This window comes from Schistocerca piceifrons, chromosome 2, assembly GCF_021461385.2.
Source record: "Schistocerca piceifrons isolate TAMUIC-IGC-003096 chromosome 2, iqSchPice1.1, whole genome shotgun sequence".
Lineage (NCBI taxonomy): Eukaryota > Metazoa > Arthropoda > Insecta > Orthoptera > Acrididae > Schistocerca > Schistocerca piceifrons.
This window is the reverse complement of record NC_060139.1, coordinates 607,299,611-607,327,113: the sequence shown is the minus strand read 5'-3', so window position 1 is coordinate 607,327,113 and position 27,503 is coordinate 607,299,611. Positions and strand designations below refer to the sequence as shown.

The 27,503-nt window shown below is 43.5% G+C and overlaps 2 protein-coding genes across 2 annotated transcripts in view; one reads left to right on the top strand and one right to left on the bottom strand.

Moving 5' to 3' along the window:
• Positions 1-10,421, bottom strand: part of LOC124778028 (BTB/POZ domain-containing protein KCTD5) — a 71,118-nt gene extending 60,697 nt beyond the window's left edge. Inside the window, exons 1-3 of the mRNA XM_047253610.1 lie at positions 10,199-10,421; positions 10,008-10,116; positions 7,585-7,772 (exon numbers count right to left, since the gene is read on the bottom strand). Of these exons, the coding sequence (XP_047109566.1) occupies positions 7,585-7,772; positions 10,008-10,116; positions 10,199-10,387 (486 nt within the window). The 5' untranslated portion in view covers positions 10,388-10,421. The remainder of the gene's footprint in view (positions 1-7,584; positions 7,773-10,007; positions 10,117-10,198) is intronic.
• Positions 10,422-10,555: 134 nt separating this feature from the next.
• The window catches only part of LOC124778030 (glucose-induced degradation protein 4 homolog), an 89,818-nt gene continuing 72,870 nt past the window's right edge, over positions 10,556-27,503 (top strand). The window contains exon 1 of the mRNA XM_047253611.1: positions 10,556-10,784. Within this exon, the coding sequence (XP_047109567.1) occupies positions 10,638-10,784 (147 nt within the window). The 5' untranslated portion in view covers positions 10,556-10,637. The remainder of the gene's footprint in view (positions 10,785-27,503) is intronic.

Here is a 27,503-nt window from a genome sequence, read left to right as displayed (position 1 = left end):
TTTGAGGAAACAGCAAAATCACTAAACATAAACACGGGTCATGTGGAGACTACCCACCTCGCCACTACGATTCAGATTGCTCTGTGCATCAGCCCCAAATCTACGATATTTCCGAACCAGGGCAATACTAGATAGTGGCGCCCAGACACACTTCTGTAGCCAGAAGCGGGAGAAGGTACTACTCATATGCGACTCAATGTCGCATGCTCAAGAGCCTGCCTGCAACTGCTCAAACAAATCACAGTCATGTCACATTCATTGAAGGCAATTTGTTGTTAGGAAGTATTGTGTAGTCTTCCAGAAGACTTTGACACACTTTGCTGTTGGCAGACACTTGTATGAGCACTGCGTTTTGTTGCTATATATGGCGCATTTCCTTTGGAACTAAAGTTTTCTTTTTTTTCTCTCTCTCTCGCATTCATGTTTTGTTGCTGCAGTATTATTCTACAGAAGCGGGCTACAGTAATATCCTTTGTTAGAGTATTGGTTCTTACCAGTCAAAATCACAAAAATTTAACTGAAAGCTAAACAATGAAAAATTTCCGGAATTATAAAAAATCCCCAGGTTGTTCCTAGTTTTCTCCTGGAGAAAAGATTCCCTGGTTTTTCCTGGATCTCCCAGTTGTCTCGGGTCATATACATCCTGCAGTTGACACAGATGGGAGGCGGGGCACATGGAGTACAGTGGGAAGAGATATCACTGAACTTCCAACATTTAAAGCATCGCATTGGGGGAGGGATAAAGGGTTTTACATCACAGTGGCAGACCATCACCTTGACCTTCTCAGGTAATGTATCACACTCGAAGGCCAAGGCGAAGGCACCGGTGGCAACCTGATTATCCCTCTAACCCCGATTGACACGCCGAACGAAATGTACACCTCACCATTCTAGAGGAGGAGGAGGAGGAGATTAGTGTTTAACGTCCCGTCGACAACGAGGTCATTAGAGACGGAGCGCAAGCTCGGGTGAGGGAAGGATGGGGAAGGAAATCGGCCGTGCCCTTTCAAAGGAACCATCCCGGCATTTGCCTGAAGCGATTTAGGGAAATCACGGAAAACCTAAATCAGGATGGCCGGAGACGGGATTGAACCGTCGTCCTCCCGAATGCGAGTCCAGTGTGCTAACCACTGCGCCACCTCGCTCGGTCTCACCATTCTAAATTGGCGTGCAGCTCATTGTTGGACTGCTAAAGAAGGTCCCTGTGAAATATGATACCCTGGACCATATTTAAGCTCTTATGGGGTGTGATGGTTACAGAAACATCTCCAGCTTGTCACAAGCGAGTAATGCCCGTGACTGGCCCAGAGAATGCTGTTTTGATGAAGACTGATCCAGATCTCATTTTGGACAAGCCCTCCACCTCCCCAAACTTGTCCTCTAAATGCTCAACAAAAAACTGAGGCTTCATCATCTTGAAAGATTCCCCGTCAGCTTTTGAACATACAAGGTACCGGGGCGAATAAGAGCTGCTGCCATCCTTAGCCTGACGTTCCTCCCGTGGAGTGGCCAGGGAGGGAAATGGTTTGGGGTCATACTTCTGTGCATTGAATTGAGACTGTGAATGCTTAAGAGACTGCTTGTGCTTGACCACCAACAAGAGATGTACTACGCTTCATTGCGTGTCATCCACCCTGATGCCACCCACTCTGACCAGGGGCCCTCCCCATGGGCGCCACCCAGCTGCAGCAAAGGCCACCTAGCACGATGTCATTGCCGGGAGTCCCGATGCTCCAGGGGAATGGGCACCTACCCATTGGCGTATGTGGGGAGTTAACAGCGCAGGCATCAGCAGAGCGATCCCTGTGTGGCCAGGGGGCTACAACCAACAGGGTACTGGCAGCCCCACCACAACAAACTGGCTACTGTGCTGGATATCAGGTGCAACCAAGCAAACAAGTCCATTACCATCGTCAGCGTAGAAAACGATACTGCACAGTTGATGGAAAAATATGCACCCAGGAGGGTGACCTCACCCAACAGTTGGAGAATGAGCAGAAGTGCAGATCCACGTCGACGAAGGATACAATAGATCTCAGCACATGATGGACACGATGCACTATGTAAGGTGCCCTTCCTAATTGGCTCGCTCTTTGGGAAAATTTTGAAAAATGGAGGTCAAACCCTACAGGGGCCATCACATTGCTGTTCACAGTTATCTGCAAGCCTTCCCATCAATGACTCAATAGCCTTTGGTCACTTGGCAGTATCCTACAAATGACAACTATGATTTCTGATCCCACTTCTTATGATACAGCTTCAGAATATGAACCATTACACTGTGACTGATAATTCTCAAGTTTGATAGAGAAGGCTTTCTCCCACATCAAAATTCATATTGCATTTTATCACCAAATGTGATGGATAGAGAATGATTGGATAGGTATGCAATTGTAGACACAGCTTCAGTCCAGTAATCCTTTGGTAAGATGGCATCCTAAACCATGGTATGAGCATTTTCAAGCAATGTTCGATTAGCTCTCTCAGCAACACCATATTGCTGTGGACTGCATTGTGCTACAAGGTGGTGGATGATACCTTCAGAATTCAGAAATCTTTATTTCATCATCAGAATATTCCTTTCCATCGTCAGAGACCATAACTTGATACTTCTGCCTGTCTGTTTTCCACCATAACTTTGAAATTTTAAGTATCTGAGTGATGTTAGACATTTTCTTAAGGAAAATAAACTTGTCTCTCGAGAAATCATCAATAAATGTGAGAAAATAAAAATTTCCATCACCAGATGTCTCCACTGGCTCTCTGACCACAATATCTTCATTTACTCCCAATAAAACCTTTGCCAACTTCAGTATTCTTATGCTATTCACATGTTCAAGCCTACGATGTCATAGGAATACACTACTTTTAGTGTAGTAGCGTTGTTTCAGTTCACTTGTATTCAAACAAGAGATGCAATTCTTGGGGATGTTCTGACAATTAGTTCCCCTTTTGCATCATAAATGAATCCACCTTTCTTGTTAAACATCACTTTATGCCATGTGATTCTTCAGCTTTTCCCAGCATATTTCATATCAAAATAGCTCACAGGTGAACAGCCATATATCAGTGTCCACCAGGCACAACGTTTCAGCAGGAGACAACATTGCCATCATCAGGTGTGCTCATGAACTGACTGATGGGGACCAGCACCACACTTTTATCTCATCCCCCTCTCCCTCTGATCAACTGTACCATCAGCAGTCAATGCACAGTACCCCTACTCCCACTCCTCCCGCTGACAGTCTTCCGGCCTAGGTCCGTGCCCAAGTGCACCTGCTCGCCGCACCGCTGCTGTTCCTCCACCTGTTCCCACACTCACTTCGACATCTGGAATCTCATTTCATCTTCTTGACCACTCTAAGAGTAGAGTCCCATGCATTACTAAGGATGTATCAGACATCACGATTAATAGTGGTTCCATTACTCAAATCTCAACAGACTCGCTAATGACACAGTCCCAGAAATTGGACGTCTATGTCTGAACCTTGGTGTGGTCATAATCCATTCCATAAAATTCCATCAGACAATGTTTCGTGAATGTCAACTTGTTAGGCATGCCAAACTCAGAAGAACGCAAAATCCCCAAGATTGGCTAAGTTTCACGGAAGCTCGAAATTTAGTGCGCACGTCAATGCGAGATGTTTTTAATAGTTTACACAATGAAATATTGTCTCAAAATATGGTAGAAAACCCAAGGAGATTCTGGTCATATGTAAAGTACACCAGTGGCAAAAAACAGTCAATACCACCACTACGCAATAGCGATAGAAATGTTACCAATGATAGTGTCATTAAAGCGGAGTTACTAAATACAGTTTTCCATAATGCCTTCACGAAAGAAGATGAAGTAAATATCCCAGAATTTGAAACCAGAACAGCTGTTAGCATGGATGACATAAAAGTAGATATGTTAGGTGCCGCGAAACAACTCAAATCACTTAGGAAAGGCAAGTCTTCCGGTCCAGACGGTATACCAATCAGGTTCCTCTCAGAGTATGCAGACACAATAGCGCCTTTCTTAGCAATCATATACAATCACTCACTTGACGAAAGTTCTGTTCCTAAAGACTGGATAGTAGCACAGGTCACACCAATATTCAAGAAAGGAAATAGGAGTAACTCACTGAATTACAGACCCATATCACTGACCTCAATTTGCAGTAGGATTTTGGAGTATATACTGTACTCGAACATTAGGAATCACCTTGAAGAAAATGTCTTACTGATACATAACCAACATGGATACAGAAAATATTGTTCATGTCGGCTAGCTCTTTGTTCCCATGAAGTAATGAGTGCTGTCCACAAGAGCTCTCAGATTGATTCCGTATTCCTAGATTTCCAGAAGGCTTTCGATACCGTTCCTCATAAGCAACTAACAATGAAATTGCGTGCATATGGAGTATTGTCTCAGTTGTGTGACTGCATTCGTGATTTCCTCTCAGAGAGGCCACAGTTTGTATTGATAGATGACAAATCATCAAGTAGAACAGAAGTGATATCTGGCGTTCCACAAGGTAGTGTCAAAGGCCTTCTGCTGTTCCTGATTTATATAAATGATCTAGGTGATAATCTGGGCAGCCCCCTTAGACTGAAGATGACGCTGTAATTTACCGTCTAGTAAAATCTTCAGACAATCAATTTCAATTACAAAATGATCTAGAGAGAATTTCTGTATGGTGTGAAAAGTGGCAATTAGCACTAAACAAAGAAAAGTGCGAGGTCATCCACATGGTTACTACAAGAAATCCGATAAATTTTGGGTATACGATAAATCGCACAAATCTAAGGGCTGTCAATTTGACTAAATACCTAGGAATTAAAATTAAGAACAACTTAAATTGGAAAGACCACATAGATACTATTGTGAGGAAGGCAAAACAAAGACTGCACTTTGTTGGCAGAACACTTAGAAGATGCGACAAACCCACTAAAGAGACAGACTACATCACAGTTGTCCGTCCTCTGCTGGAATATTGCTGCACGGTATGGGAATCCTTACCAGGTAGGATTGACAGAGGACATTGAAAATGTGCAAAGAAGGGCAGCTCGTTTCGTGTTATCACGCAATAGGGGTGAGAGTGTCACTGATATGATACGCGAGTTGGGGGGGGGGGGGGGGGGGGGCAGTCACTGAAACAGAGGCAGTTTTCTTTGTGGCAAGCTCTATTTACAAAATTTCAGTCACCAACTTCCTGATCCGAATGCGTAAATATTTTGTTGACACCCACCTACATAGGGATAAATGATCATCATAATAAAATAAGAGAAATCAGAGCTCGAACGTAAAGATTTAGGTGTTCCTTTTTCCCATGTGCCATTCAAGAGTAGAATGGTAGAGAAGTAGTATGAAAATGGTTCGATGAACCCTCTGCCAGGCACTTAAGTGTGAGTTGCAGAGTAACCATGTACAGGTAGAGGTAAAGGTAGAGGCTGCTGCAATCTGGTGTGCCGTTGGTGTTCCTGGCAACAACCTTCAACAGTATGCACTGTCTGACCTGTGTATGTCTTACCATATTGGCAGGGTATCTGGTAGACCCCAGATTTTCATAGTCTAAGGTCATGTTCCACACTACCTTGGACTACGGAAATCCGAGGTCTATCAGATATGCTGCCAATGTGGTAAGGCATACACAGGTCATACGTTGTGTACTGTCAAAGATCATTACCAGGAACATCAATGGCACATCAGATTGCAGCAGCCTAACAAGTTGGCAGTCACAGAATAATAACTGACGAAATCACACGGAATGGATTATGACCACACCAAGGTTCTGACACCGGTGACCAATTTCTGGGATGCGTCAAAGGAATCTATGGAGATTCGAGTAAGGGAAGCACTGATAAATTTTGGTAGTGGATACGTCCTTAGTAAAGCAAGGGACACCGCTATCAGAACACATGACCAATAGAGTGGCCAATGAGAGGGAAAAGGGGGTGGAGTTAAAAGCAAAGCACCAAGTCATTTCATCATCGCACCTGGTGATGGCAACGTGACTGTTTGCCAAATATTGTGCCCGCTGGATACTGACAGCCAACAGTTCACCCATGAACTAATTAATCACTTTATGCCCTTTACTTACAATTTTACTAACTGAGAACAAATTGGGATGTGAACGATGTCAAGGCTATCACCTCCCATGCTGTTCACTAAGTTATTGGATGACTTAGCATTATCAACCCACCATCATTAGTGATGTGAGTTGAGGCACAAGAATCTAAATGCCACATCTCCTTTTAGTAAGACTGACAAACTGCTGCAAGAAAAGTTTTCTTGTGTTCTGACAGTTTTCTGGATACATCTCCATTATCTTTATTTCTTGATGAGGTTTCTTCTCTTTCGCAGTTGCTAGAACGTTATTTAGCAATATGACTGGGATTGTTGCACTTCTAGCATTCAATTATGTGTTTTTTTGTGACTTTATTTAGATATAATACTGATTCTTCATTTCCATTTGCGTCTTCAGATTTGACATCTTCAAATAGTTTTACTTTAACACAATCTCCAGTGATACATGTGCCACTGTTTTAAAGCGCCATAAACATTGGTTGACAATGATCAGGCAATGCAGAAAGAAATAAAGTTCCCCTGCACTCTTCACTGACAAGGAACTTCATTTCATTTAACTTAAATTTGGTCATTACGATTTGATCACAACAGCTGTTTACTGACTTTCATTTATCTTATGGGTTGTGATTAATGTTCTAAACAAGCTAACTCCTATGTGAGGGTCCGGAGTCTTCAAATGCTTGTTTAGGGCTGTCCAAACTTCGGCTGCCGTATTTGTATCCCTTATATGGAAATAATTTATCTCGTACATAAAGAGTACAATCTGGGAATGTGCTTTTCTGTATCTTTTCTTCCAAGAAACATCCAATATCACTGGATGTGATTAACAGTTTTCTCCATCATCCCACAGTTTTTCATGGAAAATTTACGCATCAAATAATTTTCTTGTCCAATCAAATTTTCAACTACTGGGAGTCCAGCTGAGGCTGTACCATTCACTTTTAGGCTCGAACATATAAAATAAACAGCAGTCTGCACACTAGTATGATCAATTGAAAAAAATAAAAAACTGATCAGTGCACACATAACTTATGAACACACTCCGCATTTCTAAGCACAATTTCAATTATTGACATTTACAAAATATTGCTTTCACAACTGGTCCTTGGCCCGCAGCCTTTTGTTGAGTATTTTAAATATAATTATGGTGAACACTTTGTAAAAAAATGTTTTATTTAACAAAAATCAGTATATGAAATAATATGAAGATGCACACACAAGCACATAACAACCACAAAGTAACATTAACAACAAGGAGTAAGGAGTAAGCTGTCAATATCAATTCACATGACCTAACAGTTACCAACTACAGAAAGTGACTGAACATAAAAAAACAGAAAAGATAGTTTCAGTTAGCTGACAGATAAACCAAACAAAAGGTGAAGATGGTTGGTTGGTTTGGGGGGTTAAAGGGACCAGACTGCTACGGTCATCGGTCCCTAAAAGGTGAAGGCTCTTAATAAATGTATTAGGGCAAAAACATATAAAATAACATAAATATACAATTTTACCTGCTCAAATTTCCATCCATCCGACATCGTCGATACCATCTGTGTGAGTTCGTCCTCATGACACTGAAGAACTCTGTACACATGTTTCTTAGAATCTCGAAGCGGTCTACTATCTCTATGACAAATCCGGTCCTTAATTAGTCCAATGAGATCTGTTATGTTATAAAACTCTGCCTCTTCAAGAACACCTGAAAACCAGTTGATATGAAATACAAAAATCACAGAACAAATCAAATAGAAGGTTGCCATCACAATGCTGATGAGAAATGCTACACTTAAGTATTCCCCCATTACGGCAATTGTCACAGATGCCCAAACTCTTAATGCCATTAATGTACACCTTGTAAGAGGACATATTTTAACTAGGCCTAAGTAATAATAAAAGACATTTGCTGAAGTACAGAACAATGGGCAACATAACCAAATTTTAGCCACAGAAAAAACATGAAGCTAAATTGTAATGGAATCTTCCCCGAACACTTAATAATAAAGAATCCCTGGACAAACTAGTTCTGTAAACCACACTTTCCTAGTTACCAAGTGTATCACTCCACTCTATACCATTATTCACAAATTAACATCTGTTATCAAGCATTTCCACCTGTGTTGTGCTGCATCCACAAAGTGTGTATTTACCATCTCCCTGTTGACTTAGGCATGGAATAAATGTTTATTTGACTTTGAAAACTTGTTTTTCAAGCTCTGGCAAAGTTTTCATATATGACATCACTTGCCTCAAATATCCAACATAACATGAACAGCAGTTTCTCCTCTTTCTTGTAGAAAGTAGACTCCCATGTGCAGCAAATTAAGCTCTTTCTGTTTTAACTCTTCAGATGTTTCCTTTGAATTACTCCTGTGCTCCAGCATATAAACACTGTTTTAACACGGTGTGTTAGCATACTAAACATTCTATCAAGCACTAGACGCACCTCATCATTTAACTGAAAACTTTATATAACATCTCAATCCGCTTGCACATAAGTTCCTTACTCATATGGTAATCATTAGAGCAGACTTTAATCATCCAACGATGAATTGGGATAATTGTACTTTTGTTACTGGTGGGCATGACAAGACATACTGTGAAACCTTACTCAATGCCTTTTCTGAAAACTACCTAGAACAGATAGTTCAGAACCTCACTCATGGTGGAAATATGTGACATATAATGGCAACAAACAGACCCGGCGTCTCTGAGGAAGATCACATCAAAACTGCTTATCAGTGACCATGAAGCAGTATTAGCAGCTCAGTGAACACCAAAATACAAAGTGCAACTAAATCAAGCAGAAAGATTTATATGTTCAACAAACTAGACACAGAAGCAGTAGTATCATGACTCACTGAGGAACTTTTAACTCAAGATAAGAGCAAGTAGAGGAATTAGAGCTCAAGTTTAAAAGAACAGTTGACCATGCACTGACAATGTATGTACCCCGTAGAACAGTTCATGATGGGGAGAGATCCTCTATGGTATACAGTCACTATAAAGATACTTATGTTCCTTTACAAAGGAAAACTCAGGAAAATTGCCTCAATTTAATTCTCATACCACCGAAAAGATGAGTGAAGTAAGTGTTAGTGTCAGTGGCGTTGAGAAACAACAGGAATCGTTGAAACTGAACAAACCCCATGACCCGATGGAATTGTTATCACACTCTATACCCAATTTGCAGTTTAGTTCGTCCCTCTGTTAATTATATCACAGATCCTTCAAACAAGTAGCAGAAGTACTTTTCAAGATGCAGTATTTCTCAATTTCCAAAATGCATTCAACTCAATACCACACCCACACTTATTATCAAACACAAAATCATCAGATGAAATATGTGACCGGATTGAAGATTTCTTGGTAGGGAGGATGCAACATCTTATCTTGGATGGAGAGTCACTGACAGGAGTAGAAGTAGCATTGGGAATATCCCTGGGAAACGCCTTAGTTCCTTGGCTGTTCATGTTGTATATTAATTATCTTATGGGCAACATTAATAGTAAATAGTAGTCATCAGCACCCGTAAAAATCCTCAATCTTTACTCAGTCCAATGTCGCCAATTACATGAATGATGACGAAATGATGAGGGCAACACAAACACCCAGTTGCCAGGTGGAGAAAATCCCCAACCCAGCTGGGAATCAAACCCAGGACCCCGTGATCCAGAGGCAGCAATACTAGCCACTAGACCACGAGCCGAAGACTCTAAAAAGGAAATTGCTTATAAATCACTCATGAGAACCAGCCTTGTGCGGAAAAACAGTACAATGAAAAATCAACTACATACAGAAGATACCCAATGCCTTTCACAATCTGACAGCAACATTATCATGAAGTAGAAATATTCTCAGTACAACGTGATTCTGTCCTCCTCAAACGTGTACTAAAAAAAAATCTACGGAACAGTACTACATTTTGCACACTAACCTTCTTCAGCAAGGTCCTTATTGATGACTAGTTTTCCATGCCTTAAGTAATTAAGTATGGGACTGAAATACATCGGGTCTCTGTCAATTAAGTACGCTCCTGTTGCGTCCTGCAAACACATAGATTGTTATTTCTAACTTAATAAATGAAACTATACATGATACATATCAATGAAAACACACGACACTCACTCGATCTGATATGAGGTCTGAGTCTTCCTGACACAGCCGAAACAGAAAGGAATTAGGATCACGTGACAAAGTTGTCTTGGTAGTCAGGAAATATGTTCCGCCGACATTTAATCTCACCCACTGTTTATTTCCTACATTTGTTGAATTATTCTCTTCCTCATGTGTGTGTGTAACACACATGTCCGCCATGTTGCCTCCCCAGAATGCCCAATGTTTGACATAAATAAAAAATTAGATTTTCATGAAAGCAATGTCACAGGGATATCTTGATCATTTCTTTCTGTTTTTGTAAATGACTATCGAATTTTTTGTTATTCGTCTTTTCATTTCACTTCCCAGTTCAATTTCGCTTTTGGAATTTACGCTATGAGCGCCATCTTTCAACAGTTCGGCAGTCACTTTTCTGGCGGAATTGCGCAGATAATAGTTTTCGAGAAAAATGCCTGTGAAAGTTGATATCGTGCCTCCACCCCCAGCAAATTCGAAACAGCCAGGCGTTACGAGATCTCTACTATATAATGGATCTAAATTTCAAGGGCATCAGAAGTCAAAAGGCAATAGCTATGAAGTGGAAGTAGTTTTGCAGGTTAGTTTCTCCATAGTTGCCCGTTAGTATCCTGAGATTCTTTCAGCATTGTTCACTATTTTATGTTTCAGTTAACGTGTTTGTGAAGTCTTGTGAAAGCCGTACTTTTCGCTACAGCTGTACTCGCTTATCTTCTGTCATGTGATGTTAGTAAACAAAGTGTACTATACTTCTACTGTTTACCTCGTAGTGTGCAGCAGAGAGAGCAGTTCGGATAATCTCTTCTAGCGAGACCATTCTTATCACAAATAACCGAATTTAATAATGTGAACACGCAGTGCCTTCAGTATATGGTTCACTTTAGCCAACCCTGTAGTGTCCTCCAAATCGGGATTCATATCAGTACCATTATTAATGTTAATTTTCCTGTTATGGTGTTTCTGCTGTGATACATACATTCTGCTCACAGTGATACTCAATTTCATCCCGTATATGCACTTTGCCAGGAACATTTAGTAGCAGTTCTTGGTTAAAAATGTATATTTTTGGGAACAGATGTTTGCAGTGTACATTGTCATTGTGTAGCATTCAAAATTCCAGTGATTTTAACTATGTTTCACTGCAGTAAAGTGGAATGTTCCTGATGTACGTTGAAAGATGTTTTGAGGACTATTGCAAAAGAGAACAGAAAGTAATTTGAATGCCCTTTTGTGGTATCACTAAAATGCAAAAGCGGTGTAAGTGACCTACTCATTGATTATACTGTGAGGTCAGCTTTGTGTTTGACAGGTGATTAAATGGAGTTGATGCACACTGTAACCAGTTAGTTAGTATCTGGTGCTAGTAGGTTTTTGTTGCTTCTGAAAATGATGCACCTGTGACAATGACAAGGAATAATACTGACAGATGTCAGTTTTGCACAGTTATTACTCTGTTACTTTATTCATAGAGATAAGATCTTGGCAATTTAGTGGTACTTGTTTGGTAGGCCTTTATTAATAATTGTATCTTTGGTTTTAGTAGAATTTGTATATAGTAGGATCATAGCAGATTCTTTTTAATTTTTGTTTGTAAACAGGAAGCCATTAACTTAATTGTGAGTAATTATTATTCATGTTGTTTTAGTCCCCCCCCCCCCCCCTCCGTCCTCGAACATTCCAGAAATAAAATTTCATTTGATTAATCTGATTCTTTATTTGATAATACAAAGACTTGTTGACTTCATTCTCTCTAGGGCATTTACTTCTTCTGAGATTATTAAGATGTAGGATTTAAATTAGTGATTTATTGAAGCTGGATGTTTTTCTGGCAGCATTTTTCCATTGTTAGTCTTGGCATCATCTTTGAGATTTTGACAAAATCCTATAATCATTTGATTCTTTTCATTTACCAACACTGGAGTTCTCAAGACACCATAATAAACATTCTGACTGATCCTGCCCAACTTTCCTAAACTATTTTTAGTTTGCTGTAGCTCTTCGTAGAATCACTTAGGGGTGTGCCCGTTTGGTTTATCAATTTTTTCATTTTGCTAAAATATCAAACTTTTTTGTCAGCCAAACTTGTTGATACTAGATTTCTGTCCCATACTGAGCTGCAGCATAGCTCGAGATCCTAATTAGGTTGAAAGGTTACCTTTTGGTTGTTACTTGAAGAAGCAGTATTGCACACTTCAGTTTATCAACTATTTTTATCAAACCAATTTTATCTGATAATTAATGTCTCTGCTGGTATCACTTAAATTTTTCATTCATGTTTGAAATTGATTTGATGGTTTTATTCTCTTGTCTTGGAGTCTTTTCATTATAATTCCTAGAAAATTGCAGTTTATGGTCTGATTGAAATCATTTGTTATTGACCCTGCAACATAGTTCCTTCAGCTGTAGTTCTTAGCTTCATACAATGAATGCCTACCCTTGCCATGATAAAGCATAATTTTACTTGCAGTCTTTGAGTACTTTGATGCAAATGTGTAATGTTATCGGGCACTGTGAAGCACACCATTTAAATGTTCATGGCCTATATAATAAAACCACAGTTATCCATTGTTTGCAGCTTGCATGCAATTAATCCTAGTTGGAATCTTAGGGTAAATGGTAACTGAGTGGTTACTGCCAGTTCAGGTAAATCATCACATTAGCATATAATCACACTATATGTCAGGTTGTGAGCATAACTCTCTTAATTCATTAAATCCACTTTGAATAAGGCAAAAACTGACAGCTTTAACATATCGGAGTAATTTCTGTTCCTTCCAGATACTTTGGTGAGACATCACTGGACAGTGTGTCACATTTTTAATTTGTGCATTGCCTCCTTATTTCTCAATAAATGTTTATACCAAACAGTTCAACTCCTAGCCTCTTCCTGTTTTCTGAAAATTGAGCCAAGTCAGTAAGTACAAATCTCGCGGATAGTTCTCAGGCTGCCAGCCAAATTATTACGACAGAAGTCATTCATTTTGCTAGAGTCGCTCTACTAAAACCAAAGCATTTTAATGACATTTCATCTTGATGGAATAGCAAACTAAAATAATTGTTTTGTAAAAATCCTGTGTGACAACTGCTGTCATTAGTAATCAATTATTGGAACCTTTTGTATCAGTTGGCATAAATGAGCACCTTAATTAAAATGATTTTAATGTAGGCTTTGATAATATTAATTTGTCTTCCAAATACTGTGGGGTGGAATTCTTTATATTTTTAACATGGTTGTATTGGGAAATTGATATGTGTGACTGTGCTTCGACATAAGATTACTATTTAATCAAGAAAGGAAATGGCAGAGAGTATTAGTTGATTATGGTGTGTAATGGGTAATGATCTTTGTCCAGGGCCCTGGTAAATGCTCCATATGACGATGACCAACAAATCTACTTAATCCCATAGGCCTCTTGATTAATTTACCAAAGTTTTGTAGAGGTTCTTTATCGGATTTTAGCTAGATAATGATTTGTTTTACAATGACACTTCACACACGAGGATAAAACTAAAATGTCAAAAATAGCCCACACAAATAAGAGTTGATTCAGTGTGTTTCTCAAATGATGCTCGTGCTGTGGCAATACTCATTACAATACATTCCCCTGTGTAAACAACTACAGCACATAAAATTGTTGATGCATTTAGATTCACTTCTTGGCACTTATCTCAGGATCTCTGACAGTTGTTTAATGGTTTTCTGAGTTTGCCTGCACAAGTGTCAAAGATTCACTCTTCTTTGCTGTAAGTCGACTTGATTCTAAAATCTTAAGTCTTTCACAAAATTTCGGCCGGCGAGTACAACCGGCAGAAAAAGGACATTGACGAGTGGCAATTTGGCAACACTGTCACCACATGTATGGTTATTACCTCCGTTTGCACACAGTAGTTGTCCTGTACAGTTGGTGCACTGGTTAGAGTTTCGGGTTAGCATGCAGAAGGTTGAGGGTTCAATCCTGTGTCGTGGTGCTGCTTCTAAATTTACAACACTTCATAATGCTGAACGTAACAAACAAGTTGTTAGACAAATAAGAAATAGACAGTTGAAACAAATGACCTGTCATAGGACAGAATAACTACAGAAACAATACCAATTTCGAGATGCTAAAGATGATAGCAAAGTTCAATAACACACATCTACTTGTCATTTATACCACATGTAATATGAGCATTCAGCTGCCGCACATTGTCAACCAGTGACAATAATAATGTTCATATTAATGACAACATGATCTTCACAACAGTATACGTTGTCTTCAGAAAAACAGATGCTCAAAGCGACTTCCCTGCACGTCCAAACATTGTGCAACCCACCAGATCACACACCTCTGGACCCTTCGCAGAAAAGCTGCATCCACAGTAACAAGAGCAGCATGAATACTACCAATTCTTCCCCATTCGTTGGCGGAGTAGAGTATACGAACTCCTTCAGGTGTCCCCAGCCCCACAGGAAGAAATCCAGAATCCAGGGGATTTAGGTCAGTTCAACGCAGTGGCCATACGTCTAAGCCTCCATGTGTGAGCTATTTCCCTGGAAATCTTCTGTCCAAATACAATGTGTGGAGGTTCACCATTAAGTAGGAACCATATCCTCTGCCAAACATGTAGTGGAATATCTTCTAACGCGTCAGGCAGATAGTAGGGGAGGAACGCATGATACCTTCATGCAGTCAACCAGTCAGGCAACATGTAGGGACCTAAACGCCTTTCGCCCAATATTCCGGCGCAGACGATGATACCAAAGCGAACTTGATATCTATGGTTGTGGGTGACGTTTGGGTTAACCTAACACCAATGGTGAGCATTGTGCAATATTGAAGACTCCCACACAAGTGAATGCTGCTTCATCCGACTATATTTCGGTGTTCGCGAAGTCATCATTGGCTTCCTGTCGATGTTGGAAGCATTTACAGAATTGCATCTGCTGATGGTGATCAGCAGGATGCAGTTGTTTCGTGAAAGTATAATGGTAGGGGTGCAGCACGTTACCGACTGTTTGTTGCGAGACACACAGCTGGATGTTCTTGGTGTATGGCCTCCAGAATAGCTTCCTCAGTTAGCTGGAGTACGGCGAGTCCGTGGATGACCTCTGTCACATGATGATGGAAGGAGGGAGCCTCACTCCCAAAGGCGCAGCTCAAGGTGATTAAACACATTTTTATGTGGATGGCATTGATGAAGGTATCTGGCACCAAATTCACAAGCGGCAACACCAGCCCGGTTATAAGATGCACCAAGGACCAGAAGCATATACACACATTCGTTTGTGTGTGCCAAACTTCTGCCACACTAGTATAGAGGTTTACAATGAGAAAATTCGATATGTGTATTCATGTACATTGGAGTCTGTCACGGGCACGTTATTCCGCTCGCAACTAGTATTGGCTGGTGGAGAGCGCATACAGTATAAACATGCCGTCAGTCCTGCACGCTGTTCCACTGTAGGTGCATTACTCCTCTGACAGATATTGTTCTGCATGATTCATCCTGACACCGCTAATTGTGAAATGTTCGGTTTCGAATTGCACTGTTTCACTAACAGTAATAGACATGACGTTTCCACCATCTCATCGTTGGAATAATAATACATGTACTGAGACGAACTAAACAGCATGCGGTTACCGGACTCAAGATTGAAAGGCATAATTAGTGGGACCATGGTGATAACACAAATAGTAACTGAGTTTGGACATTATTCGCAAAGCATGTTGCTAGTCCTACGGGTAACATATGGCCCTAACGAAATCTAATAGACCTGAATGAGGCAAGCTTAATGGTTGGTACTAATCTGTGGGACCTTGGAGGAGGGAACGAAGGAAATAGATTTCTCAGGTAGTAGATGAAGTGGTGCGAATAAATTCACACCCACGACGTGGAAACGGCTTCCTTCAAAGCTGACCAATCTTCCGTTCCTACGATTGTAGTATGAAAGTGCAAATGTTTTCTAGAGAACCAGCTGCAATCACTGTTGATGATTAACAGGCCAGATACTGTACTACCTGTACTAAATTTACCAAATAAAAAACATATGCCTCAACCCAAGATCACCCCCTCCAGGTCTGGGAGTTAGATTAGGCCCGAGGTATTGCTGCCTTTCGTACGAGGCGACTAAACGTAGTTTCACACGTTTTGGCCTTTGTGATGGTCCCCTGTAGGGTTTGAGCTCCATTCTTCAAAATTTTCCCGAAGAGCGAGCCAACTGGGGAACGGCACCTTACAAGGTGTCGTGTCCATTGTGCATTGAGATCTGTAGCCCACTTTCTCGTCGTTGCATTGCAATCTTCTCCATCTCTTGGACGAGGACATCTTCCTGGGTGCGTTTTCAACCATGCACTATGCAGTGCCGATTTCTGCGTAAACGATGACCATGGACTTCTTTGCACCTGATATCTAACATGGTAGCCAGTCCGTTGTGGTGGGGCCGCCCTGTACCCTATGGGTTGTAGCACCATGTCCACAGGGGTCACTCTGCTGATGCCTGTGCTGTTAACTCTCCACATATGCCAAGGGGTAGATGTCCATCCCCCTGGGGAATCGGGACTCCCGGCAATGGCCATCCTGCCAGGTGGCCTTTTGGCCTTTGCTGCTGCGGCTGGGTGGCACCCATGAGGGGGAGTGAAGCATAGTCCATCATCTGCTGGTGGTGAAACACCAGCAGTCTCTAAGCAATCACGAGCTCAATTCAATGCACAGAAGTATGACCCCAAATTGTTCCCCTCCACGGCCACACCATGGGAGGAACGTCAGGATAAGGATGGCGGCGGATCTTATTCACCCCGGTACCTTGTATGTTCGAGAGCTGATGGGTCATCTTTCATGACGAAGCCTCAGTTTTTTGTTGAGCATTTAGAGGACAAGTTTGGGGAGGTGGAGGACTTCTCCAAAATGAGATCTGGGTCAGTCTAGATCAAAACAGCATCCTGTGCCCAGTCATGGGAGTTACTCGCTTGTGACAAGCTGGGGATGCTTCTGTAACCATCATGCCCCATAAGAGCTTAAATATGGTCCAGGGTATCATTTTAGAGAGACCTTCTTTTGCAGCCCGACGATGAGCTCCACGCCAATTTAGGCGGGCAAGTGTACATTTCGTCCGGCGTGTCCATCGGGGTCTGAGGGATAATCAGGTTGCCACCAGAGCCTTCATCTTGGCCTTTGAGGGTGATACATTGCCCGAGAAGGTGAAGGGAATGGTCTACCGGTGTGATGTAAAGCCCTATAGCCCTCCCCTGATGCAGTGCTTTAAGTTCTGGAAGTTCGGCCATAAGTCTTCCCGCTGTATTTCCAGCGTCACATGCCGAGATTGTGGATGCTCATCACATCCCAATACTTCGTGTGGCCTGCCTCCCGTCTGCGTCAGCTGCGGAGAACACCATTCGCCTTGCTCGCCTGACTGCAGGATTCTCCAGAAAGAAAGGAAAATCATGGAGTAAAAGACCCTGGACAGATTGACATACACTGAGGCTAAGACAAAATTTGAACACCTGCATCCTGTGCGTATGACATCATCTTAAGCTGCCACTACAGCAGTTCTGGCACCATCAGCTCCACCAACCCAGGTCACCTCTCAGAGCAAGAAGACTACACCTGCCCCCTTGATGGTGGGGGGCATTTCCCTCCCTGTTGCTCCTGCACCACCTACTTCAGGAGCCACACACACACACACACACACACACACACACACACACACACACACACACCAAAATCAAGCCGGAGAAGGGTACAACTTCTTCGGCTGTTCTCGCTAGGAAGGGGTCCCTTGGGTCACTCCCTTCCCTGTTTTTTCTAGTGGGAAAGAAGACACCCGCCAGCGGCTGAAGAGCCCAAAAGCAGCTGTCACTCAAAGCTGAAAATGCATTACTGTACTGTCATGCATTGTTTGTCGCATTCTGATAATGAGTGTTTACGACCTGTTGCCGCTCGCGGCATGGCTTGCTTTTGTGCGCACTACTGCCGCTTACAATTTTATTTTAAAAAAGAGAGAGAAATCGACTCATTAGCGGAACAATGGCAAGAGACAGCTTGTTGTTACTTACACTGCTGCTTTCTTTGATAATCAACAAGAACCAAATAATAGACTGCGTATGATAGATGATCTGAATGAGAGTTTAGCGAAAATTTTTCTCCATTTGAAAGTCTTTGCAGACGCCTCTTTAGTACATTACATTCTGCACAGAAATTAGTCATCTTAGATTTAAAAATCTAATCAATTTCCGTGCTTTGTTTCTGACTGTATCACTATTCGGCATAAGAATACGAATATAAACATGACATGATATGTATATTCTTCCACGTTTGCTGTTGTCTCACTCTAGTTTCGTAGTTTATTAGGCAGACAGGATTTAAATGAGACAGCAGCAAACATGAAAGAATACATGGAAAAATGTTTATATTCGTATTATTATTATTGTTATTATTATTATTATTATTATTATTATTATTATTATGGTGAAGAGAATACTGCATGTGATTCACAATTCATAAAAGTTCCTATTACCAACCATCTCTTCTCACAGGTAGGAAAAAATTCAGAACGCAGAGTTGGCCATACTGACAGTCTTGCTAGTCGGATTTTCGTAGTACATTGAAATGCTGCTACACTCGAAGATGAATAATACGGAATTTGTATTTACTTCGTTGGATAATGTATGAAAAGGCAGTGGTCGAAACTCAGGGCGGAGAAAGAAAGCTCGTCTTCCACCTTTTTTAAATTTATTTACTGCCGCAGAGGTTTTGGTGCCAGTATTTATCTTTGTGCCTGCGAAGCGCTACATATATTCGATGACAAAAGTTAGTTGTGGTGGCACCTGCCAACATTTTTCAAAACGTCCGCTTTGCACTCGATTCTAAGCCGCAGGCGGTTTTTTGGATTACAAAAACCGGAAAAAGTGTGGCTTAGATTAGAGTAAATATGGAACTGGCTGAGACAGATATGTCGAAACTTCACTGTTTCAGTTCGACCTCTGCCTCTTAAGTACTGGGGCCGTCACACATTTCAGTGTGGCTCGAGGTAGTTACTCGGCCATTGATTCATCAATTTGCAGCCCAGGACTCCTTCCATCTATCCACCAGAGAGCACATGATTACCTGTGTGGTAGTGACCACTTACCCATCTTCCTGTCACTGCCCCAGCATCAGGCACACGGACGCCTGACCAGATGGGCTTTGAACAAGGTGGACTGGGGAACTTTCACCTCTGCTGTGACCGCTGAATCTCCCCCACACAGTAACATTTATGTGATGGTTGAGCAGGTGACTAGCACAATTGTTTCTGCGGCAGAAAATGCAAACCCTCACTCTTTAGGGTGCCCGAGGCGTAAGGCAGTCCTTTGGTTGTTGCTGGAAGTCGCTGAAGCAATTGAGGAGTGTCTGTGAGCTCTACCGAGCTCTACAGCGGCATAAGCGCACCCTTTCCTGGAGCACCTAATAGCCTTTAAATGGCTCCGTGCCCTTGTTCGCTACCTTATCAAACAACGGAATGAAGAGTGTTGGGACAGATAAGTCTCCACCATTGGGTGCCATGTCACCTTCCCAAGTCTGGGCAAAGATCAAACATCTTTTCGGTTACCAGGCCCCAACTGCTGTCCCCGGTGTTACCATAAATGGCAAGTTACGTACCTATGCAAACGTGATTGCTGAGCACTTTGCTCGACCCTCTGTGTCAGAGAATTGCCCCCCAGCCTTTCGCACTCTCAAATAACTGCTGGAAGGGAACGTCCTCTCATTCACTACACGCTGCAGTGAATCCTATAATGCCCCATTTACAGAGTGGGAGCTCTCCAGTGCCCTTGCACATTCCCCCGACACAGCTCCTGGGCCTGCTCGCATCCATAGCCAGATGATTAAACATCTCTCATCTGACTACAAGTGACATCTTCTCGTCATCTTCAACTGGATCTGGTGCAATGGCGTCTTTCCATTGCAATGGCGGAAGAGCACCATCGTTGTGGTGCTCAAACCCAATAAAAACCTACTTGATGTGTTTAGCTATCGGCTCGCCAGCCTCACCAGCATTCATTGTAAGCTGCTGGAACATATGGTACGTCGGCGGTTAGGTTGGGTCATGGAGTCACGTGGCTTTCTGACTCCATGTCAGGGTGGCTTCCGCCAGGGTCGCTCTACCACTGATAATCTTGTGTCCATCAAGTCTGCCATGTGAACAGCCTTTTCCAGGGGGCAGCACCTAATTGCCATCTTTTTTGAATTGCATAAAGCATATGGCACGACTTGGCGACATGATATCCTTGCCACATTGTATGAGTGGGGTCTCCGGGGACCACTCCAGATTTTTATGCGAAACTACCTGTTGCTCCGTACTTTCCATGTCCAAGTTGGTGACTCGCATAGTTCCATCCATATCCAGGAGAATGGAGTCCCACAGGGCTCTGTATTGAGTGTGTCTCTATTTTTAGTGCCCATTAACGGTTTAGCAGCAGCTGTCAGGCCCTCCGTCTCACCTTCTCTGTATGCAGACGACTTCTGCTTTTTGTACTGCTGCTCCAGTACTGTTGTTGCTGAGCGGCACCTTCAGGAAGCCATCCACAAGATGCACTCATGGGCTTTAGCCCATGGCTTCCAGTTTTCAGCCACAAAGTCCTGTGTCATGCACTTCTGTCGGTGTTGTACCGTTCATCCAGAAACCGCACTTTACCTTAATGACGATCCACTCACTGTAGTGGAGCCATATCAATTTCTAGGACTGGTTTTCGACGCTCGATTGACTTGGCTCCCTCATCTTCTTCAGCTTAAGCAGAAGTGCTGGCAGCACCTCGGTGCCCTCCGTTGCTTGAGCAACACCAATTGAGGCGCAGATCGCTGTACGCTGCTGCAGCTCTATAGAGCCCTTGTCCAATCCCGAACTGCCTATGGGAGTGTGGTTTATGGTTCGGCAGCCACTTCAGCTTTGCATTTACTCAACCCTGTACACCACTGTGGGGTTAGATTAGCGACAGGAGCTTTTAGGAAGAGCCCGGTGATGAGCGTACTGGTGGAGGCTGGTGTCACTCCGCTGCAGATCAGATGTGCACAACTGTTCGCCAGTTACACAGCAGGCATTCATAGTTCCCCTGAGCATCCGAATTACCGTCTCCTTTTCCCACCCGCAGCAGTCCGTCTCCAGCATCGGTGGCCCAGACCAGGGCCAACAATTGCGGTTCGCATGCGGTCCCTTCCCTCTGAACTGGAGTCCTTCCCTTTACCACCTCTACTTGCGGTCCGTTCACATATGCCTCCATAGTGTACGCGAATTAACCCTGCCACTCTTTGCTGTAACTTCCTCTTGATTCTTGATGTGTTTCGGGGCTCTAAAGTGGTTTACACCGACGGTTCAATGGCTGATGGTCACGTAGGCTTCGCATATGTTCATAGAGGACATATTGAGCAGCACTTCTTGCCAGTTGGCAGCAGTGTTTTCACTGCAGAGCTGGTGGCCATATCTCGTGCACTTGAGTACATCCGCTCATGCCCTGGCAGAGCATTTCTGCTGTGTACTGACTCATTGAGCAGCCTACAAGCTATCAACTAGTGCTACCCTCACCACCCTCTGGTACATCCAATCAGGAGTCCATCTGTGCCCTGGAACAGTCCCGCCATTCCATGGTGATTATGTGGAACCCAGGACACATCGGAATCACCGGCAACGAACTTGCCGACAGACTGGCCAAACAGGCGACGCGGAAACCGCTTCTGGAGATAGGCATCTCCGAAGCTGACCTGCATTCTGTCTTACACCACAGGGTTTTCCAGCTTTGGGAGATGGATTGGCATAACAGCACGCACAACAAACTGGCGTGTCATTAAGGAGACCGTGAATGTGTGGAAGTCTTCCATACAGGTCTCTCACAGGGAATCAGTTATCTTCTGCTGGCTCCGCATTGTCCATACGTGGCTAACACATTGTTACCTACTCCGTCGGGAGGACCCACCTCAGTGTCACTGTGTCTCCCAAATGACAGTTGTCCACCACTTGCTGGACTGCCCACTTTTAGCCTCTCTGCAGCAGTATCGACCAGCGTTTCCCTCGCTCTCGTCTCGGAGAGTGACCTCAGGTCAGTTTTGCGGCAAAAGGTACTTCGTACCTGGGGTGAAGAGTGGCACACCCTTCCTTCACCCAACAAACTTCGGGCCATCAAGGAGGCTACCGGTGCGTGGCGCTCCTCCTTGTGGGTCTCTCGCAAGGAGTCTGTTGTCCTCTGCCCGCTGCGCATTGGCCACACCTGGATAACGCACAGCCATTTATTGCACCGCGAGGACCCACCTTTATGTCGCTGCAGGTCAGCTTTGACTGTGGTCCACATCTTGTTGGACTGCCCGCTTTTAACTCTGCTTAGACAGACGTTTGCGCTGCCTGATATGCTTCCTGTGCTTTTATCAGATGACGTTGCAATGGCAGATTTAGTTTTGAGTTTTATTCGTGCAGGGGGTTTTTATCGCTTGATCTAAGTGTTTGTCCTTTTTTGTTTTGAGTCTGGCCTTTGGCCTGTGATTTTAGACTGGGTTTTTTAGTGTGTTTCTTGGTTGTTGGCTTTTCCTTTTGTTTCTATGGTCAGCCAACCACTGTTACACTCAGTGCGATTTTAATTCATTTTGTCTGGTCTCTGTCTGTGTCTTTCTTGTCCTGTGTCATCTCTTGTCATCTCCATTGTTTGTTTTATTCCTTGTGGGTGTTTAAAGTTTATGGAAAAAGAGACCAATGGCCCTAGTAGTATGGTCCCTTCAATTCCACAAACCAACCAACCAACCACTCTGCAGCAAACTTTTAACTTTCCCAGCACCCTGCCTTCGGTGTTGGGTGACAATGCCTCCACAGCAGCTTTAGTTTCATGTTTTATCCGTGAGAGTGGGTTTTATACCTCTACGTAGGTTTTAGCGCATGTCCTTTGTCCCTCTGTGTCCTCCACCGTAGTGCTTTTAGGATGGTGGTTGTAATGTGTTTCAGAGTGGCTGGCTTTCCCTATTTATTTTCGTGGTTGGCCAGCCACTATAATCTGCTTTCATGTTTTACTCTCTTCTGTTTCTAGCATATCTATGTTGTTTTCTTGTCCTCTTTTGTTCCTTTTAGTGTTTGTTGCATTTCCTTCATTCTTGTGGCTTTTCCCTTCTTTCCGTTTTGTTTTATTAGGAACAAGGGACCGATGACCTCGTAGTTTGGTCCCTTCTCCCGCTTTTAAACCAACCAACCAACCAGCCTTGGGATGCCCCGTCGGAAGGCGGTACCCTCATGGACCCCAGAGATCGCTGCAGCCATTAGAGATTGTAGGTGGGCTCTCCAATGCCATAAGTGGCACCCTTCATGGAGCACCTCATTGTCTTTAAACGGCTCCGTGCCTGTGTTCACTACCTCATAAAATGATGAAAGCAAGAATCCTGGGAACAGTAAGTTTTCACCATCGGATGACAAACCTCTTCATCACAGATCTGGGCAAAGATCAGATGACTCTATGACTTCCAGTTCCCTGCAGATGTACAAAGTGTTTCCGTAGATGGTGCCATTTACACTGATCCAGTCGCTGTTGCTGAGCATTACACTCGCACATCTGCATCTGAGAACTACAACCTTGCCTTTTGGATCATAAAACAGCGGAGATGCAAATGCACCTCTCTTTCACTACCTGACACCTGGAGCAATATAATGCTCCAGTCAGTGAGTGGGGACTCTCCAGTACCATAGCTCATTGCTCTGACACGGCCGCAGGGCCGGACTGCATCCACAGCCAAAAGCTGAAACAGCTCTTAGTGATTCTTGGCACCACATCCTTGCCCTCTTTAATTGGGTCTGGACTGAGGGTGAGTTCCCATCCCAGTGATGAGAGAGTGCGATAGTTCTGGTACTGAAACCTGGTAAGAACCCCCTCGAGATGGTCAGTTGTTGCCCAATCAGACTTAACGATGTTCTTGATAAGCTGCTTGAACGCTTGGTGAGCAAATGTCTGTGTTGGCTCCCTGAGTTTCGGAGCCTGTTTGCTGCATCTCGAAATGCCTTCTTGCAAAGGCTACCCCTCACCCACCACAGATAATTTGGTTCACCAGGAGTCCCCCCCCCCCCCCTTGTTTATTTATCTATAGAAGGCTTAAGGTACAACATGCCACCACCACATCCTTACTGTGTTACTCGAGTGGGGTCTCTGGGGTCCACTCCCAATTTTGGTCAAGAACTTCCTGTTGCACTGTAAATTCCATGTTCAACTGAGTGCATCACTAAGTATCCCCACATCCAAGAGAAGAGAGGTCCCGCAGTGCTCTCTACTGAGTGTCCCTCTCATTCTGGTGGCCATCAATGGTGTAACAGTGGCTATGGGGTCTTCGGTACTGCCCTCCTTATATGCCGACGATTTTTGCTTTTATTACTGGTATAGTGTGGTTATTGTCAAGTGTCGTCTACAGGGTATCATACGAAAGGCGCAGTCATAGGCTCTCAACCATGGCTTTAGATTTTCATCTGACAAGACTCGTGTCGTGCATTTCTGTTGTCGTCGTACTGCCCACCTATACTCGGTGCTTTACCTAGATGATCGATTACTACTTGTAGTTGAGACGCACCACCTTTTGGGAATAGTCTTAGATTCCCAGCTGACATAGCTTCCCTACATGTGCCAACTAAGTGAAAGTGCTGGCAATACCTCAATACACTTCACTGCTTCAGTAACGCCAGCTGGGGTGCAGATTGCTGTATCATTTTGCAGCTCTACAAAGCCATGATTCTGTCCCGTCTTGATTATGAGAGTCTTGCATATGGTTGGAAGGGTGCTCTACCTCCCACAATAGTGACCTAGAACTGTGTTTACAATTGCTGAATGCCTCCAGAGTCTCTGTTTGGAGCTGTAACTTCCTCCACTGTCAACTCTGCTGAGGGAGACATCGCATCTGTCCCCCATAGCTTGTGCCATGACCTCTGATTTGCCTCAGTCTCCTTTGATCCAAAAGATTCCGCTGACCCCACGATTTTTTGCCACCTGTTCTTGGCTGTCCTTGGGATGTATCCAGGTTCAGAAGCAACCAATCACTCAACAGCCGATGGACAAACAGGATTTGTGTACACACATGCACAATGTAGTGAACTCCACTCCCTGCCAAATGGCTGCTGTGTCTTCACTACTGAATTGATGGCCATCAAACTAGCCCTTAGCCATGTTCATTCTTGCACTGGCAAGAGTATCCTACTCTGTAGTGACTGCCTTAGCAGCCTTAAAAGTTATAGACCAGTGCTACTCTCCCCACCCACTGGTTACAGCTGTCTGAGTTCTTGCCTCAGACCTCCTTAATCTGGGTGTCCAATCATTTTCATTTGGACCCCTAGTCGTGTTGGGATTTCTGGAAATAAACAAGCTGACTGGTTGACAAAGCCAGCCACCAGGATGCCAATGCTAGAAATGGGGATCCCAGGACTAGACCTTCGGTTGTTTATAAGCTATTGATTGCCGGAATTCGAACTCAGAGTTGTTAGCCCTGATCTCCCCAAACAAACAGGACAATTAAGGAGACAGCCATGCATGCTTCTTGCAGGGGATCCACCGTCCTCTTAGACTCCACATTGCCTACAATTGGCTGACCCATGATGTGAGGATACCCCTCACTGCCAATGTGGAACCCATCTGGTAGTGACCCATTTAGTCATAGACTGCCCTAATTTGGCTACTTTGAGGCAGCATCTTAATCTCCCTGACACACTTTCTTCGGTGCCAGCAGACAATGCCAACTCAGCTGACCTGGTGTTAAGTTTTGCCCATGAAGGTGGTTTCAATTCATTGCTGTAACGTTGGCCTTTTTGGCGCCATGTAGTGCCTATAGGATGGGTGAGACACCTCCTCTCTGGCTGTCCCCACCCCACACCTCCAAAGGGGTCCCTTGGTAGTCCTTACTGGGTGGCCTGTCCCGGCCTGGCCTTTGCCCTTTCCAACTTTTTGTTCTCTTTATTCTTTTTCATTTCTTGGTTTTAATGCCTTGTCTTGTCTGATCTTTTAACGAATTGTCTGCGCTGTCTTTTTTCTAGGATTTATCTCTGTTTCTTTATTGTGTTAGTTACACTTAGGCTCTCCAGGATGTGCCTTTTGCCTCCTGCATTAAATACTCCTGGTGTGTCACGTAATGGATGAAGGGACTGACAATGTTGCAGTTTAATCATTTTCACTTCAAATCAGCCATAGGGTATGGAACTGGGTGCAGAAGCAGCATGGTATCTGACAAGGCTGTTGTGGAGATTGGCAGGGTGAGGAAAGGCTATTCTGTCAATGTGGTGGGCAAAATGTTTTACAAAACCGGTCCTCATTTCAGAGCATGATTTTAGGAAGGTATATCCTTGTTGAAGTAGCTGATTAATGCATTTAAAACTGGGATAACATTGAGAGACAAGAGATGCACTCCTAAGTGCACTTCACTCCATCCTTACCAGTGACAGACACTGACTTGGCACAATGACCGATTCTGGACTGTTGGGCATCAATCTGGCCTGTTGTGCTACTGTACTACAATGGAACTGTAATAGTTACTATCCTTGCTGTCTTGAATTACAATCTCATCTCTCTACTCTGTAGCTAGTGTTGTATTTCAGGAATCTTGTTTTGCGGATACTCATTTATTGACTCTTGGTGGTTTCCAAGCCTTCTGCCAGAACCAGGTCAGTCCTATGTGAGCCTCTGGTGGTGTCTACATTGTCCTGCACAGACATTAATTCCAGTGCTTCTCTTCATACTGCAGTGGAAGCAGTGATCATTTGGAACCATTCAGAGTCTGGACTAATAATATGCTAACTTTTATCTCCCACCAGACCGGCCACCTATGCCTCCTGCTCTTCTCGGTCTCCTTCGACCGATCCCTCCCCACTTCCTTCTCCTTGGGCATTGTAATGTATTCAACAATCTGTGGGATTGTACTGTGTCGACTAATAGGGGCAGGATAGTTGAAGATGTGCTGGCAGGGATTGGTCTCTGCCTCCCCAACACTGGAGCCCCCCCACACCCTTTAGTGTGACATACCGCATTTTTTCGGCCGTTGATATTTCAGGTTGTAGCCCTGGATTGTTCCCCTCTGTTCAGAGTGGAGTTCTTGAAGATTTGTGTGACAGTGATCATTTTCTGATCATCTTATCCTTTCTTGAGCATCACTCACCTGGATGCCATCCAAGGTGGGTCTTTCGTAATGTAGATTGGGATGCCTTTTCCTCAGCTGCCACCCCAACCTCTCCACCATACGGCGGCATTGATGAGCCCATATGGAGTTTGACTGATGCCATCCTTTTGGCAGGTGCTTCAGTATTTTCTTCTTCCCCAGACTCTGTCTGGCGGAAGACTGTCACTTTCTGGACCCC